This window comes from Sorex fumeus, unplaced genomic scaffold, assembly GCF_029834395.1.
Source record: "Sorex fumeus unplaced genomic scaffold, SorFum_2.1 ptg000001l, whole genome shotgun sequence".
NCBI classification, from domain to species: Eukaryota; Metazoa; Chordata; class Mammalia; order Eulipotyphla; family Soricidae; genus Sorex; species Sorex fumeus.
In genome coordinates this window covers 9,818,494-9,835,874 of record NW_026606058.1, presented here as the reverse complement: position 1 = coordinate 9,835,874, position 17,381 = coordinate 9,818,494, and the positions used below count along the sequence as shown (strand labels likewise).

The following is a 17,381-nucleotide window of genomic DNA, read 5'->3' as shown; positions in this document are numbered from 1 at the left end:
GCAGTACCACACGTAACACCAGCGACTAATTCCTTTGACTGATGTCTCAAGGACCTTTCCCAATTCTCCACCCTCCCCACACCAACATTCATGCAACCTCAGTTCTATAGATAAAAACTTTCTGTTTAGACTATAGAAGAAAAACAGTATGCAATATTAGAGAAGTGTGTATTACTGTATTGGGTTTGAGGGTATAGAGAAATATTCTAGATGGAGGAAATTCTAGTTCTGTGCGGTGGGTGACCGCGGCGTCCCTGCAACATTCTCTGTCCTCAGCCTTCCCCGCTTCGCCTTCTGAATGCCATGCGGGTCTTCCCCAAGGCTGCTGCCACCCCATCCGCAGTTCTAGGCCGTGGTCACATTGTATTCGCGTGCGCCGCCCACTCAGCCCAATGGGCCTGCAACCTGCAGCCGCTTTTCCAGTCCTCTCCGTGAAGGTGGGTTGGCGCTTGGCTGGGATTGGGGCCATGGGAAGCAGTACTGGGCTGGGGCACCTTGCACTGCCAGATACCCCCTGCCCCCCCAGCTTCCCGCTGCCTTGCAGTGTCTACCAGTATCCAGGCAACACACTGCGAGTCCCCACAGGCTGTCTTCTGCAGAAACTCCGAGGCTGGTTGCAGTAAGAGACTAGCTGGAAGGGTCAGAGCCCAGTTCCCAGCCTCCACTGGAGGCTTTGAGGGGGTCCAATGTGCGCTTGACAGTTCTGCTGCCTGGAGGGACTCGCGGCCAGCATCATCGCTCTGTCTTCCGCCCACTGTTCCCGGTGCCCACCCTGAGTTCCCATTTCCCACTGAAAACATTCTTCCCTTTGGGTGCTCCTGGGGCTCCACGGTCTCCAGCTCCTGAATTCCATCTTTAGTCCCATTCTTTTGTCTGGCCCATTTCCATTCTTCTGTGGTTCGGTTCAATTTTGGTGGAGCAGGGTTGGGTGTGGAGGGGATGGGGTTAGAACCTAGGGGTCCCCCGCTCCGCTGTTTTCCCGTGCAGACCCCCACCCCCTCCCATACCTCTGAATATATGAATGAGAATTATGGTTTCCAAGCCTTTCACATGATAATTCTAAGCCTCCTCTGATTGGCTCCCTGAAGTGGCTTCTCTTGTGGTCATTCTCACTCCCCGTCCTTTTGTCCTTGCCTGCGACTTGATCAGACATGAGAACACCCCTTCGTGTGACCACAGACTCTTCTGCTCCTCTGCAGACCCAACACCTGCTTCAGCCCCTACTCCAACCCCTAGGAGTGAAATCAAGGTCTCATGGACCTTATTTGCTTTGCAGACAGTAAGCTGCAGCTAAACTCTGGCCATCTCACGGTCATATTACAGCTGGATTTGAAAACGTTTTTGGCCATAGCAATTGAAAAGCTGGAGCGATAGCACAGCAGTAGGGCATTTGCCTTGCTCGCAGCCAACATGGCCGACCCGAGTTAAATTCCTCCGCCCCTCTCGGAGAGCCCGGCAAGCTACCAAGAGTATCTCGCCCGCACAGTAGAGCCTGTCAAGCTATCTGTGATGTATTCGATATGCCAAACACAGTAACAACAAGTCTCAAAATGGAGACGTTACTGGACCTGCTCCAGCAAATCGATGGACAACGGGAGGACAGTGATAGTAAAGAGGGGGAAAGCTCTTGGCTTCCACTTGCTAACACTGGTTGGATCCCTGGCATCCGGTAAGGTCTCCTAAGACCCACCAGGAGGGGTTCTTGAGTGCAGAGCCAGGATGAAGCCTGGGCATTGCCAGGTGTGGCCCCAAACCCCAAAATAAATAAATACACTTATATCCATTTTGGGCTGGAGCAATAGCACAGCGGGTAGAGCGTTTGCTTTACAAGCTACCGAAAGCTACCGAAAGTATCTCGCTCCCACTGCCAAGCCTGGCTAACTACCCATGACGTATTCGATATGCCAAAAACAGTAATAGAATCTCACAATTTGTTGTGAAACGTTACTGGTGCCCACTCGAGCAAATCTGTGGACAATGGAGGATAGTGCTACAGTGCTATATCCATTGTAATTCATGAGTGGTACTCCTCCCACCCCTTTCTCTCATTGGCTATTAAGACCATTTCGTAGGAACAGGGATGTGACTCAGTGGCAGAGCATAGACCTTGCATGAGTGAGGGCACCCCAGGAGGAAGGCGAGTTTCATAAATATGGTGTTGAGATTTTTATGGCATAAGATTCATTACCAGTATAGTGATAATGGCAACATTCTGTAAATCAGTATGTAGTTGTGAAGGTGGTACTCTAGTTTGATCTTCTCATGCACAGGCTGGGATTACTACCTTATCTCTGAAAATTATCCATTTCCATGAGAGGTTCTTTTATAACTTGGAGAGCACCCATTGTTCTTGTCTATCTTTGGCCTCCTATAAGTACAGAAAAGTAAAGGGGATCTTAATGTAAAATGAAGGAAAGACTCAAGTCATCAGAGAATTTCTTCATAGTTACCAGCAAAAAAATGAATAAAAAAAAACTGTTACAAAATTAAGGTAACTCCTCTCCAGGGTCTCAGAACCCTTCTGAAGCTTCCTAAGTTGACAAAACTGCAGTCACTACAGGTCCAGGCCAGTCTGTGGTGTAAACATTCAAAGATCAGTCTTCATTGCTCCCTCTCCTCAGGCAGCTTTAGGTTGGGGAAACTAATTTTGTTTTCTTTTCTCATTCCTTGATTTATTCTCTCAACCAACAAACTATCAAGCCTTTGTGAGTAACAAACTTTTCTTGCATCAGAGAATGAGGAAAGGATACAATATGGATCCTTTGAGCACTGAAGGTGTTTATAAATTGGTAATAGTGATAGGCACAGGAGACAAATCAATAATTAGTATTGCTCTGCTTTTATTTGTGTTTGAATAGTTTTTCTTTTATGTTTTGCAATGCTCAAGGCTTTCTTCTGACTCTGCACTCAGGGATCACTCCTAGTAGGCTTGGGGGCACCACATGGGACACTGGGGGTCATACCCAGATTGGCCACATGCAATGCAAAAATGCCTTGCCCATTGGACTATCTCTCCACCCTTGCATTTGAATTTTTATTAATAAGTTCATATAGTACATATTGGCTGAAAGTTAAAATTGTCATTTAAGAACTAATGATATAAGAAGTCCACAGTAATGTATTTAGTGAAGTTAGAATACAGGTATTTTGTATTTTATAAAGAATCTCTTATGCAGATGATCTTGATCACTTGGTCACTTGATATCCCGTTATTCATTGATTCGCTCGAGCGGGCGCCAGCAATGTCTCCATTCATCCCTATCGCGTGCTATTGTAGCCCAATGGCATCTGCTCATTCTAGGAACACGAAGAGCCTCAAATCGATCATTCAGGGTCTTGATAAAGAAGTCTGATCATCTCATAAGTGGACGGACACATGATCTTTTGATGTCCCGTGGAATCCAGTCCGTAATGGCTCTAGTCCAGCAGTCATCTCCAAATTTCATTACGTGTCCAACCCATCTGATTTTCGACGCCTTGGCAAATGAGACAGCATCCCTGATTCTTGACCGTTGAAGAAGGTGGAAACTTCGGATTCTTTTCTCTCATTTGAGTGAAGCATGATACTCAAGCATAGCTCTTTGGATTCCTCTTTGGGAGACTCGAATAGCGTTCTCATCATGTTTGTGTAGGGCCCAGGTCTCTGAGGCATATGATAATGCAGGAAGAACAGTGGAATCGAAGAGATGTGCCCAGAGCCAGAGGTTCTTTGTCCTCTTCGCTATTTCTTCAACATTCTTGAAGGCGTTCCAAGCCACTCTCTTTCTCCTGCGCAAGTCAGGTGCCAGGTCATTCGTCATGTTGACTTGTCGACCTAGGTACACATAACTGTTGCATTCGGAGATGTTCATCCCATTGAGAGTGAATGGAACGTCAGGAACGAGACCATTTCTCGAGAAATGCAGGTGATCGTTGCTTATAAAATGGTATAACAAAAAATAAACGAAACTATAGTCTCTTCTAGCAAGGCTAATAATTTGGAGAGAGGAGTGCTGTAGATGAGGTCTTGCTTTGGTGGCAGGTCTATCTTACCTATCTTTCAGGTTATAGTTACAGGCAAGAGCTTCTAGATAGAATCACTGAAGCAATTTACTTCTTTTGCTTATCTACAATCTTGCAGATCTTACAGCTTATAGTTTCACTTGCCACCAGAAGTCAGGGACATGCTCAGATTAATCAGAGATTTTGGAAATAATGCAGAAAAGTACCACGGCTTGAGAATAATAAGTATTAGTGCTTCCTATGAACTTAATGCCTAAACTGTTTAAAGGACCAAAGAAATAGGCCAGGAGTTAATGGGCTGACCTTGCTTGCTGCCAACCTGGTTCTATCCCCAGCCGCACATGATTCCCCCAACCACCACCTGGAGTGATCTCGGAGCACAGAGCTAGGAGTAACTGATTACTGCTGAGTATGGCTCTGAAACTACAGCAACCAGCAAAGTTTGTTTGATTTGCTCTTCACGGCCACTTTATGAAACTTGTACTGAGAAGTCTTGGGTGGGCTGAATTAGATCTCTGTGGGAAGTCGTTCCTAATCTCGGGTATCTCTCTTATGTCTTTAGGTTCGTCTCAGCAGACATAAAGCAGTTCGACATTCTACACTTGCCCTAAACAGCTCCCAGTGCCAGGAACTGGCAAACTAATATTTTGGTTTCAATGGATGGTCTAAAAGGATTGTCAAGGTAGGAAGCGGGGAGAGAGTTCAAGTGCGGAACTTGTGCCCACCGTGTTCAAGGCCCTGGGTTTTGTCCTGAGTATTGCACGACTCCCAGCTGTGTGGGGTGTTACCCCAGCGGGCTCAGAGAACCTACAGACCTGATAGATGAGAGTCGTCTAAGTGAAAGTGTTTGATCACCGGTCACACCCCAGAATCAATAAGGTCTCAGTGAGTTGACGGTGGTGTCCATATTCTACAAGTCTTGTGTGCTCTGTATGTTCATGGCTGGGAAGTTTTGTTTAATGTTGAAGTCACAGGTTACTTCAACGGTTGGCAAGGATTGCTGGAGTTTCGTTTTTATTTCTAATTAAACTTTTTTTTCCAGAAATATGTTTTTGTTTTTTAGAATTTTATAGTGAAATACCATGAGGTACAGTTGTACATTTACAAATTTTTGTGCTTGGGTTTCAGTTATACAATGATCGAATACCTATCCCTCCCACCCCCCCCCCCATCCTCCCCATCCCACCCTGCCTCTGTGGCAGGGCATTTCCCTTAGTTCACTCTCTCCTTTTGGGTGCTGTGGTTTGCGAAAGAGGCATTGAGTGGCATCTAATTAAACATTTTAAAATCTACATTGAGATGTTCAGAAGGACCTTCAATCTGAACTCTTAACAGCTTCAGGATCTTTCTGAACTTGAAGAAAGGGAAAATGAAGATATTGTGGTACCACTTCAGAAGCAAAGCGTGAAGATCTTCTGTGCTTTAGAGGTGGTTTTGTCGTCCTTTGGCAAGAGCCCTGGAGTTGGCAGAGCCGAGGAGACTTTGGATAAACTGGAAGGTCTCTGTGGGGACTGGAATGGGGGTGTGGGTAAGAATTCATTCTCTCTCTCCCTCTCTCTCTCTGTCTCTCTCTCTCTCTCTTTCTCTCTCTCTCATCATATTTTCAGATACATCACAAACTGCCCTCTCCTTGCTAAGTAAGCTGCTAAAGCCATGGGCCGATGCTTTTAATAATACTTGTTTAAATCTTAGGTAGTAACCAACAGAACCTTTTCTTTTTGGTGGGGGGAAGGACCTGGGGACCCTTCACAATTTTAGAGCTGTCTGCTTACCAAGAACCTTAGGGGTATAGGGATGGGAATAGTGTTTCTCCTATTTGGGGGTAACAGTCTTCTTTGTTCCAAAGTAATTTTTCAAATACAGATCATGTGTAATTGTCTGTTATCCCAGCGAAATCTTCATTTTGACAATGAAATACCCAAATAAAAATGTTTTTCCCCCCAGAATCTGTGGCATTTAGGCTTAGGGTATTAAATTAAAGGCAGCACTATTAGTGAAAGAACTGGAACAGACTCTGGTAGGTGAATCTTAGGGAGAGACCAGCTCATCCTTTCCACTACCAAATCTTCCTCAAGCTCCTGAAGTTGATAGGTGATAGGGCAGATGTTTGAATGGGTTGTCACACCCCGTGGGGGGTAGGGGCGTGCCATCTGCCCGAGGTTATCTAGTCACCATCACCAAAGCCGCCTGCACTTCCCCATGGCCGGAACCAAGGGGAGGCTGACCAGATTGGTTTTTAATCTGAGAAGTGCACTCATCCCCTGGGAATGGGCTCAGCGCCCATCGGGATATATTAGCTCTAGAATTACCAGTTATCCAATTCCGTTATTCCTAGCTGCGGTATCCAGGTGACTCGGGTCTGCTTTGAACACTATAATATTTTTTTTTTTTGCTCTTTGGGTCACACCCAGTGAAGCACAGGGGTTACTGCTGGTTCTGCACTCAGGAATTACTCCTGGCGGTGCTCAGGGGATCATAAGGGATGCTGGGAATCGAACCTGGGTCAGCCGCCTGCAAGGCAAATGCCCTATCCGCTGTGCTATTGCTCAAGCCCAGAACACTATAATTTTTGCAAAGTAATCGACTCCATGCCAGGCTGTTTTCCTCGAGGCACTCCAGAGAGGGGCAGGTGAGAGTCCTTCCTGTCCCACTACCCAACTGCCGCCACGCTCCAGGCCAGGGCGCTTTCACATTAGAAGACACTTCCTACCCATTTTCCATAATTGCCACACCATATTTGATGGAGTTCAGACAGTAGGCAACAAGTCATAGAGAGAAATACATAAATATTTGCCTCTTGGAGAGCCCATCCAGCTACTGAGAGTATCCTACCCACACGGGCAGAGGTTGGGGACTCCCTGTGACATATTCGATATTCTGAAAACACTAATACCAACAAGTCTCATTCCCCTTATCCTGAAAGTGCTCCAATCATTGGAAGAAGCTGCTAAAATCTCATCACTGGAAGGAATAGAGACGTTACTGGCCCCCACTCGAGTAAATTGATAAACAACGGGATGACAGTGATACAGTGATTATTATAAAGTAACTTATTATTATAAGGTAAAAGGTAAAGGCCCTCCCATTGATCGTTGATTTGCTCGAGCGGGCCCAGTAACGTCTCCATTGGAGACTTTGTTGTTACTGTGTCTGGCATATCGAATACTCTCGGTAGCTTGCCGGGCTCTCCGAGAGGGGCGGAGGAATCGAACTCGGGTCGGCCATGTTGGCCGCTTGTAAGGCGAACGCCCTACCTCTGTGCTAAAATCAAAATATTTGATTACATTTAATATTCAAACGCCAATCCCACCACCAGTACACCTTCCTACCACCATATTTTGTATATTTTTGCATCTCGAACCTGAACCCCTGCCCCAAAGCAGAACCGAAAGAATTTATTTTGTATTGTGTTCTGAATCAACTACTGAAAATACTCCAAAAAAGTTTCCTTAGAGGAAAGTATGTGAAGATTGTTCTATTTCCCCCAGGGACCATTAAGCCCTTCAATAAGAGGTTACTGACATGTTGTTAAAGGTTGAGCCTTGTTTGTTTGTGTGTGTGTTTGTGTGTGTATATATACACTCCTATATATACACACATCTGTAAAAATATATGTCCCTGTATGACTGGTAGCCTTCTACTTTAAATCCCATCAAATGTTTAGTGATACTCTTGGATTATTAGTGGTGTGAGGTATGTCAAGTTCCTAGTGTATAGTAGAGGAGTCTATAGGTGTCTAGCTTCAATTTGCCCATTTGAAATACATAATCAGTCTGAGATTTGTGCCATGGTCTTGACTAATTCCCTTCGAGTTTACCTGTTTACGAATGTCCAGAATAGATCAGACAGCAAAAATGTATGGTAATAGCCCTGACAGAATATACCTACCAGAGAACCTTTGAGACATAGCCTTGCGTGGTACCTTCCCTTACTCATTAAGATCGTGATGTAGTTCTCTTTTTTATTTTTTTATTTTTGTTTTTATTTTTATAACCTTTTTATCTTCTCGGTTACTCCCAGCGATGTTCAGGGGTTACTCCTTGTTCTACACTCAGAAATTACTTCTGGCAGTGCTGGGAGGTCCACATGAGATGCGGGGGTTCGAACCCAGGTCAGCTGCATGCAAGGCAAACGCCCTACCTGCTGTACTAGAGCTCCAGCCCCAGTTCCCCTTTCAGAGGTCATAAAAATCAATTCTAGAGGTTGGCATAGTAAATCCATTTGTTTTGGTTGGATTTAGGATCATTATCATTCCTTACGAAAAGGAAGACCACTCAGAAGTTTGCTATTCAAAAGACTGTGTCAGATGCATTTCAGAAACTGCTCATTGTGGTTTAGGTAAGACTTTTGTAGGTTGTCTTGAAGTCCTGCAGTTTTCTTACTTGAAGAGCAAATAAATTGATTTTGAGAAGTCAATTATATTGAAAATAATGGAAATATAAGTACTTCCTATTCCTCTATTTTCTAGGTGCTTTACAGAGTAGTCACAAATTTGTTCTTTGTGAAATCTGTGAAAAATAATTACAGCAAATATTACCCCCAATGTATAAACGTAGAATAGTTTAGACTGTAGAGAGAGTATTTGATCCAATTCTTCTTTCTCAATTGTTTGTCAATAAAGCAGAAGAGAATAGTGGTTCTAAACTTCAGAATCCTCTGTTTAAGTACTAGTTCTGTCCATTTTTTTCTTTTCTTTTCTTGGTTTTTGGGCCACACCTGCTGACGCTTAGGGCTTACTCCTAGCTATGTGCTCAGGTACCACTTCTAGCAGGACTCGGGAAACCACATGGGGTGCCAGGGACTGAACCTGCGTTGTATGCATGCAGGGCAAATGTTCTACCCATAGTAATAGAACTCTGGCCCCTCTACTTTTTAAAATGCAGCTGTAGGTCTCTAAACATATATGTGAAGGTATTTCTAAGCCGCAATTTTCTTTTCTTTTCTTTTTTCTTTGCTTTCTTGGGCCACACACAGTGATGCTCAGGGGTTAGTCCTGGCTCTGCACTCAGGAATTATCCCTGGCGGTGCTCAGGGGACCATATGGGATGCTGGGAATCGAACCCAGGTCAGCCATGTGCAAGGCAAACGCCCTCCCTGCCTCATTAAGCTGCAATTTTCTGAAAAAATATACTTTTAGTTTTGCTTACCTTATATTGTAAAAGTAAATAACACTTACCTAGAACTGCACTCATTTGTGGAATATAAAGTAACAGAATTGGAGACTAACACCCAAGGATAGTAGAGATCGGGACCAGGAGGATTGCTCCACAGCTCGAAAGCAGGCCTCGCATGCTGGGGGAAAAGGCAGCTCAGATAGAGAAGGGACCACCAAGTAAAGGATGCTTGGAGGGCCCATTCGGGATGAGAGATGTGTGCTGCAGGTAGACAACAGACTGAACATGATGGCCACTTAATGCCTATATTGCAAGCCACAACATCCAAAGGAAGAGAGAGATTGAAAGGGAATAGGGAGATTTAAAGGGAATAGGCCTGCCATGAGGCGTTGGGGGGGATGGGGGAGTCGTGGGAGGGATACTGGGAACATTGGTGGTGGAGAATGGGCACTGGTGGAGGGATGGGAACTCAATAATTGTATGACTGAAATGTAAGCACAAAAGTTTGTAACTCTGTAACTGTACCTCACAGTGATTCATTGAAAAAGAAGAAGAAACATACTGAGTAATAAAAATAAATATTTGTAAAGACTTACCTAGAATTCAGTAAAGGACGAAATATTCTAATTATTGCTACTGTTTTCTACTGAAGAGGAAACTTAACTGGAATGAGTTCAGGGTTGGTTTTCAGCACTGACATATTGAGTGGTTGTGATTCTATGTAGCAACCAAGTATGTGTTGTGCACCTTCACAATGATTCTGCTGGGGCCAGGAAGAAAGCTGAGAGCCTGGTGCACATGCTATGCATGTGGAAGGCCAGGGTTGGATTCCTGGCACAACATGAGCGTCCAGGAGCAGCCCCCAAGTACTTCGGTCAGGAGAAGACTTAACACTGCTGGGTGTGGCCCCCAACAAAAACAAATAGTGGTCATACTATTTAAGATTTTTAAATGTTCTCCTCTTATGGAATTTTCTAGTGCTATGGATATTTCCGGCTGTGCCCAAAGGAAAGTGAATAATCCGTAGAGAGTCCACAAACAGAATTGCTTTCCTTGCTTTATAGCCCTGCAGTCTTAGAGAAAGGAATTTTCAGTTGTCAGAGACCTTATTTATTACACGAGTAGCTCCTGGGTTGACTTCAGCCTTGCAGTCTGGGCAATTTTCTAGCAAAAGTGACTTCTGTGGTCAACTGGTAAAATTTCTATCAACTATAATAACTTTTGAGAACCAGTGGGGGTTTTGAAGATGGTACCAGAGCCTTGCATATCCCTGGCATGGCATATGGTCCCCTCTAGTACCATCAGGGAGCACAGAGCCAGGAACAGTCCCTGAGTACCAGAGGGTAGGATCTGCAAACCCCAAATAAAAAGAAATGAAAGAAGCAGTGGGTTGGAGAGATAGCTCAACAGGCTGAGCACATTCTTGGCATGCAGGAAGCAGGTTTCAGTTCCAGCTCAGCACAGCATTGCCAGGAATGACTCCAAGTACTAAGTGGGTATAATCCCTGAGCACCTTTGAGAATGGCCTCAAAACAGAGAGGCAAAAGGAACCAAACTTAATGTCTGCATTGACAAGGAAAATGCTCTTATTTTATGCGTTAGAAATAAAATTATTGGATGTATAAAGAAAATACACACCCACTATCACTGTGTACTACCTTCATAGAGAGAACATTTTAGCCAATAAGTTTGAATTGATCCTTGTTAACTTTATTTCAGAAAGTGGTAACGTAGCCGTGGAATATCGGCCTTTTGAGGAGCTCACTGATGCCAGAACCGAAGAGCTTCATGATTTAGTTCAAGTACATGAAAGAAAAACTCAAGGATGACATATACACAATGGTAGCAATTCAAAATAATGAGCAGATTTTAGAAGTGTTTAGCATGTGTAGGCAATTCTACCATCCCCAGAAAAATATGAAACTCTCAAGCTTTAGTTCAGAGAATTTCTGAAGTTTCCCTGAAGTCCTAGCCATTGGTTCTAAAGCCTTCTTTGAAATTTGGAGAGTTCTGAGTGCCCTCTGAGTTCTGTCAGAGAAATACCTTTTTGAACTCCTCTTAAACAGGATCTAGGGATTTGGGACCTTAAGTACGATTATGTTACAGCATTTGAAAAGTTACATTTTTTTTCAAGTATGATGTCATATCTAGAGCTCAGCATCTCATATATATCTTGTATGAAATATTTATATGAAATATGAAATATCTTTCTGTTAAGCCGATTGGTTAGGTTTGGTTTTTTTGGTGTTCCTTGAACAGGTCTCGGTAAAATTTATTCTGCCATTTCCAAAGCCTCCTGTTTTCATCTTGCTCTCTATAAGGCATGAATATATTGGTTTCTCATCACCCTGCTGGTGTTTGCATGTAGTGTTTGCTGATTTTTCTCTTTTTTTGATGGTTACCTTGTTCTTAAGAACCAAGAGATAAATTGATTATTTTTAAGATTTGCGGAGCAGAATGAAAACATGAATAATACTTTTAAGTTCCACAAACCATAAAAACTTGGGTTTGTTTCCTGTTCCCATTGATTTTGTTTTTTCCTACCATGATCCTTGTAATGAAATGGAGTGTGCCTTTTCTTGTTAAAAAAGAAAAGCTCATTTGAGTATGTTTTGTGTAATTTCTGAGTTGATAAATTGGACCTTCTTCAAAAAAGATCCTTAAAGTCAATGTCTTGCTATATCTGAAGAAGAAATATAAACTCTGTTTTCAAATTATTATGGGTGATAAATCCAAGACAGGCCCTTTTATAAATCAGATGTAAAATTTTAAAATGAGGTTTATAAAAATGGGCCACATTATAAACTTTTCCTGTTTTGGATCTCAGTGACAATATTTTGCACTTAAATACCTCTTATCTGAATTTTACAGGTTAAAAGGTAAGTAGCAGGAAGATAGTGTTTGGGAAGCATTCAGAAGTAAGCTTTTCTCTCCATTGTTCTGCATTTCTGGATTTTGATGCAATGCAGTATGAATTGTTTGCTTTCTTCAAGCTACATCCCTGCTCGACTACAGAATGGTGCTAACGAGTTAAATGAATGAATCAACTTGAAGGCTGATATGTGGATCCACAGTTCTGATTGGAATGTGGTTTAAACAGAAATTGTGTTGTTTTGTTCACACATTATTTACTTCTGCTTACCATTAGGTCTGCCACTAAAATCCATGGCTTAGATTTGAGTTCGTTGGTTTGATCTGAAGATGTATTGGTATGAAACTTTGTAGGTGCTAACCTCAGTTCTAGTAGTTTGTCTGGAGGAGCCCTTCCACCTCCATGGATGTAGTTCCCTTACTTTGGAAGTATAAAATTTGATATAAGCTGGTTTCCTAAGCCTGGGACTGGGGGAATGGCATTGCTGGTTCAGCACCTGGGAAGGATCTGACTCAGCATCAAAAACAAGGTTGGAGAAAGAGAGTACAGGGCGGAAGGTGCTGCTAAGGTGCTTGCCTTGCATACAACCGATCCTGGTTTGATTCCTGGCACCACACATATACCCCCTAGCGCTCCCAACAGTGATTCCTGAGCACTGATGTATATAACCAGAACCTTCCCCCTATAGTAAATAATAAGCATCAAAAACCCAATTTGAGTGGCATTTCTGACCTTTCGCTTTGAGTTTTTCCATCCAAACAAATGATCTTATCCTGTTAGTCCCTAAAATTCTGTTCCTGGGCTGGAGCGATAGCACAGCGGTAAGGCGTTTGCCTTGCATGCAGCCAACATGGCAACCCGAGTTCGATTCCTCCGCCCCTCTCGGAGAGCCCGGCAAGCTACCGAGAGTATCTCGCCCGCACGGCAGAGCCTGGCAAGCTACCCATGACGTATTCAATATGCCAAACACAGTAACAACAAAAGTCTCCAATGGAGACGTTACTGGGCCCGCTCGAGCAAATCGATGAACAACAGGAGGACAGTGATCAGTGATCAGTGATGAAATATTTTATGAAAGAACCTTTCTGTTCAACAATTGCATAGTATTCCAAATTAGGAATTAACTTGTTAATTTCCAGGAGAACATATGAATACACTATGTGTGTATTCTAGGGATGCTGGGGGGTGGCAAAATGTGTTTAATATCATTGGGAACAAATTTGGAGTTGGATATATGTAATTAACATGGCTCAAAGTCAGAAAATTTATTTCCAAAGTTAGGGAGTTAGGGGAAGATAAAAAGAGAAAAGGTGATTCTGTTCCTCTTGTTGAAAATCTGTTTTTTTCCTTTGTAAAATAAATTTTATTTGTGGGTAAGGTAGCGGGATTCACACTTGGTGGCGCTCAGGAATTACCCAGCCTGGCTCGTTGTTATAATCACTTGTGGAAGTGCTCGAGGGACCAGGTGATGGTAGGGATCAAATTCAAACCTTTCTTGTGCAAAGCATGCGCTCAATCTTTTGAACTATTGATCTAGTCCTGCAAAGAAATTTTTTAAATAGTTTAAATCAAACCCACCAAGAAAACTTCCAACACCTACAATTGGGTCTTAAAAGACTTAGCTTAGGAGCCTGAGACATAGTTCATCAGGCTGGAGCATGGACTGTGATGAGGGAGACCTGGGTTTGATACCTGCCACTGCATGGCCTCCTGAGCACTGTCAGGTACAGCGTCAAACACCTCCAGGTGTGGCCCCCAAAGAGACAACAATGTCCACCTTACTAAGAAAGGTGAGAAGACATTTCGTACTAATGCCAAAGAATTCAGAAAACGAACATCCATCCCTAAATGAGGCTACTCTTGGAACCAACTCCATTCGGGGCTCTCTACTCAACTAGAGAGTGGGAAGAAGCCCCTTCTCATGGAATTTATATTCTGGAAGTGTGAGATAATAAGAACTGATATGGATGAGAAGAAGGACTGTGAAGAAAGTAAAATGGGTACTAGTTACAGTATTGCAAGAGAGCCTTGTCACTTTCTGACGTGAACATCTTAAGTGTTCCCTCCGAGTGCTAGAAGGGCAGCCCTCTAGAAAGGAGCTTGCTCCTTTTTCTCCGTGAATTTATGTTGAGTTCCATGCAAGAAAGGGGGATTTCCCCAGGCCGGTGTAAAGGAGCGCATATGGCTGTTCATTCAGTTTAAGAACGGTCTTCCAGAATCAACTGTTTCTGGCCCCAGAGCCCTGCTTCAGAAAATGTTGTGTCCCTGATTCCGTGCTATCCCCTCTCTAGGAGAGTGATAAATAATCAGAGAGACTAAGAGCTTAAAGGAAATGACAACATTTGTGAACCCCCACCCACCCGAAGTAGTGCTCCTTTTGCAGGTCAACTGCCTTTCTTGGAAGCAGGATGGCCAAGGGGAGGAAGAATGTCTCTTGGATTTCAGTAGTGAGGAGGAAGCACCAAGACCACCACAGCTGGATTAGTGCTGTTGAATTCACCAGTGTTCCCTGTCTGGGGACAAGCTGTTCCTCCCCTACCCTCGGGGCTCCGCCCAGTCCCAGTCCTGTTGGGTGGCAAGAGTGGGAGGGGAGGCAAGGGGGGTGGGGTAGAGGACCTGATTGGATGTGTTTGGTGCCTTGGGGGAAGAAGGAAAGCCTGGGTCTTGCTGGCTTTAGATCCAATAAAGGTTGCTTAAAGGCTCATAAAGGTGCTGAGGGGGTGGGGCCCCCGGTTGTCAAGGGCCTGTGGTTGTCAAGGGCGTGGTTGATAAGGGCGTGCAGGGGCAGTGCCCAGCTGCCTTAATCCTCAGGCTCAGGAAGACTACACTTCCTTAGCCATGAATGTGGGATTAAACATATTTATAATTCTTTACCTCTCCACCCATCTGCAGGGCGCTCCTCTCCGGGGGAGAGTCCTACCCCCAGTCCCCCTGGCCCCCAGCCCCCCAGGGCTCCCCAATCCCTGGCTTTCATCTTCCCCTGATCCTGCCGCTGAATCACCCCCTACCCTTCAGCCCCGGATTTCAAAACTCCCCGCCTTCCTTTTGGATCAAATTGGCGGGCACCATGTTGCTGAAATTGTTCCAACTCGCAGGAAATCTAGGAGACCTCGTCGTCGACCACAACCAATGCAGGAGGATTACTTCGATTCCAGTATGGATACCTTTTATCCTGAGGGGAGTCAACCTTTGGTGGGAGATTCAGAGAAACATCCACAGATTCGTCACGAGACTGGATCCTTTTCACCCCAGCCTCAGCATCCAGAAACCTTTGAAGAGCTAGAACAGCTTCCCTTTAAGGCCCTGGAAGCTGAACTTTCAGCAAGCACACAACAGAGCCCAGCTGCACTTCTAGGATCTCCCGAGGAATCAAAACCTGTGGTAGTTTCAGACTCAGATTTGCTGTCAAGTACCCCTGAAAAGGGTGATACTGCTTCAGTCCTGCCAGAAACCCTAGTTCAGCCTACATTGGCTTCCGAGGAGAGAGGATCTTCAGTGCCTCAGGAGGTGGAAGCTCAGCCTTTAGAGTCAGGTCAGAGTTTGAAGAAAGTTGAGCCCGTATCATCTTTGGTCCATGAGGTGTCAACGTGGCCTCGAGAGCCATGGCCTCGAGAGCTTGTAGGTAAACCATCAGACCATCCTGAATATGTGTCATCACCAAGTAAGAATGAGGCTCAACCCTTCAATGTTCCAAGTGCGAGGGAAACACTTGCAGACATGACAATTGACATGTTTGCAGAGGTCAGTAATGAGCGTCAGCCTTCTCCCGAGCAGCAGGAGGTCTCAGCTCAGACTCCAAATGAAGCAACTCCACAACCAGAAACATCGACAACATATCATTCTTCTCTGACACACTCTTCTGCCCTTCCTGCTGTACGACATGCTTCAGAAAAGGCACACGTAGATTTCCCTGAGCAACTGGAACAGAATGTCTCCATGACCTTTAACATATGTGAGCTCTGTACCTGCACAGATAAGACCCTCTCCTGCTCCGGTCTCAGTCCAGAGAAGAGGCTCCATAGAGTGCCTGTGCCAGGGCCCAACACCAACACCTTCACCGTCCTGTAAGAATCCCCTTTCCTCTGTTCTCTGCATTCTGCCTATTGACATAGCAAGCCTTTTCTTCAATGTCTCCCTGTGTCTGCCTCATCCCCCTGCCCACGTTAAATGATTTCCATTTTTTATCTTTTGTTAGTCAAAAGATATCCTCATTCTCCTTATCTGTTGCTGCTGCTTCTCTAGTCTTTTGGTTATAAACGTCCGTACCCTTTTTCCTTCTCTATTTTTATCTCACCATCAGCCTATCCTTCATCCCATCATCCACTCATTTAATTCCTTAACCTTTGTTTTCTTTGTGCTACAGCCTTTTTTTAAAAAAAAATAGTTTGTCCTCCTTATCTTTTATTGCTGGTGCCACAATCTTGTGCTTATGGACATGAATTCTGGAGCCAGATTGCCCGAGTTTGCATTTGTTAGCTTTGTTAACTTGGACAAGTTATTTAGCTCTGTGACTCAGTTCCCTTTTCTTGAGGTGGGGGTAATGGTAAGTTATCACCTCCTAATATTGTTGTGATACTTGTTGATTTTGATACTTATGAAGTTAGTACCTTGAAACAAGTTTAACATGAATCCCTATAGAGATGAGGCCAAGGTGGTGGAGAAGGGTTGACTGTGAGATCTAACCAGCTCCAATTGCAACAAAAGTAATACTATGAAATCTATGTAAATACTTTGGGCCAGAGTGATAGTACAGTAGGTAGGGCATTTGCCTTGCACGTGTTCCACCTAGTTCTGATCCCCGGCATCCCATATGGTCCCCTGAGCACCACTATCAGTGATTCCTGAGTGCAGAGCCTGGAGTCACACCTGAGTATTGCCGGGTGTGGCCTCCCCGTGAAACTATATACTTACATCAGGCAACTAGCATACACATGAATGCTGTCTGTATTCATTAATCTCTCATTTCAGAATTACAGTTGTTTACATCGACTTTCCATATAAAGCACCCATTTCCCTCAACCTAGCCACAACAATATGTCATCGGCTCTTAAACATGATGGTATTGGGGAGAAAGGGAATACACAAAAAGGAAAGGCAGCGTGTCACCAAGCACCAACAGAGGCACAGAAATGTACAGAATCTTGTCAGTTGGGGAAAGCTGCAGAGAGCTGACACAGAGCAACTTCAGCTGGGAATTAGAGGTTGATTTTTTTGGATCAAAAATTATTTATGTGCTGGGCATATAAAAAGCTGTGCATGTTTGGTATGATTTTTGTGTTTGGAGATATGTAATATGCTTGTAATATGAAACAGTTACGAATCTGTGCCTCCTTAAACATATCCCTCAACTTGGGGCTTAGACATCATAAAGCATCCAGAAGTCTTGAGTGGAA

The 17,381-nt window shown here is 44.1% G+C and overlaps 1 protein-coding gene and 1 pseudogene across 1 annotated transcript in view; both read left to right on the top strand.

Annotated features, from left to right (window-relative positions):
* The first annotated feature begins 392 nt into the window (after window positions 1-392).
* LOC130026436 (RAD52 motif-containing protein 1-like) lies at window positions 393-14,473 on the top strand (annotated as a pseudogene).
* Window positions 14,474-15,698: 1,225 nt separating this feature from the next.
* Window positions 15,699-17,381, top strand: part of LOC130032320 (leucine-rich repeat-containing protein 37A-like) — a 46,252-nt gene continuing 44,569 nt past the window's right edge. Inside the window, exon 1 of the mRNA XM_056123927.1 lies at window positions 15,699-16,052. Within this exon, the coding sequence (XP_055979902.1) occupies window positions 15,706-16,052 (347 nt within the window). The 5' untranslated portion in view covers window positions 15,699-15,705. The remainder of the gene's footprint in view (window positions 16,053-17,381) is intronic.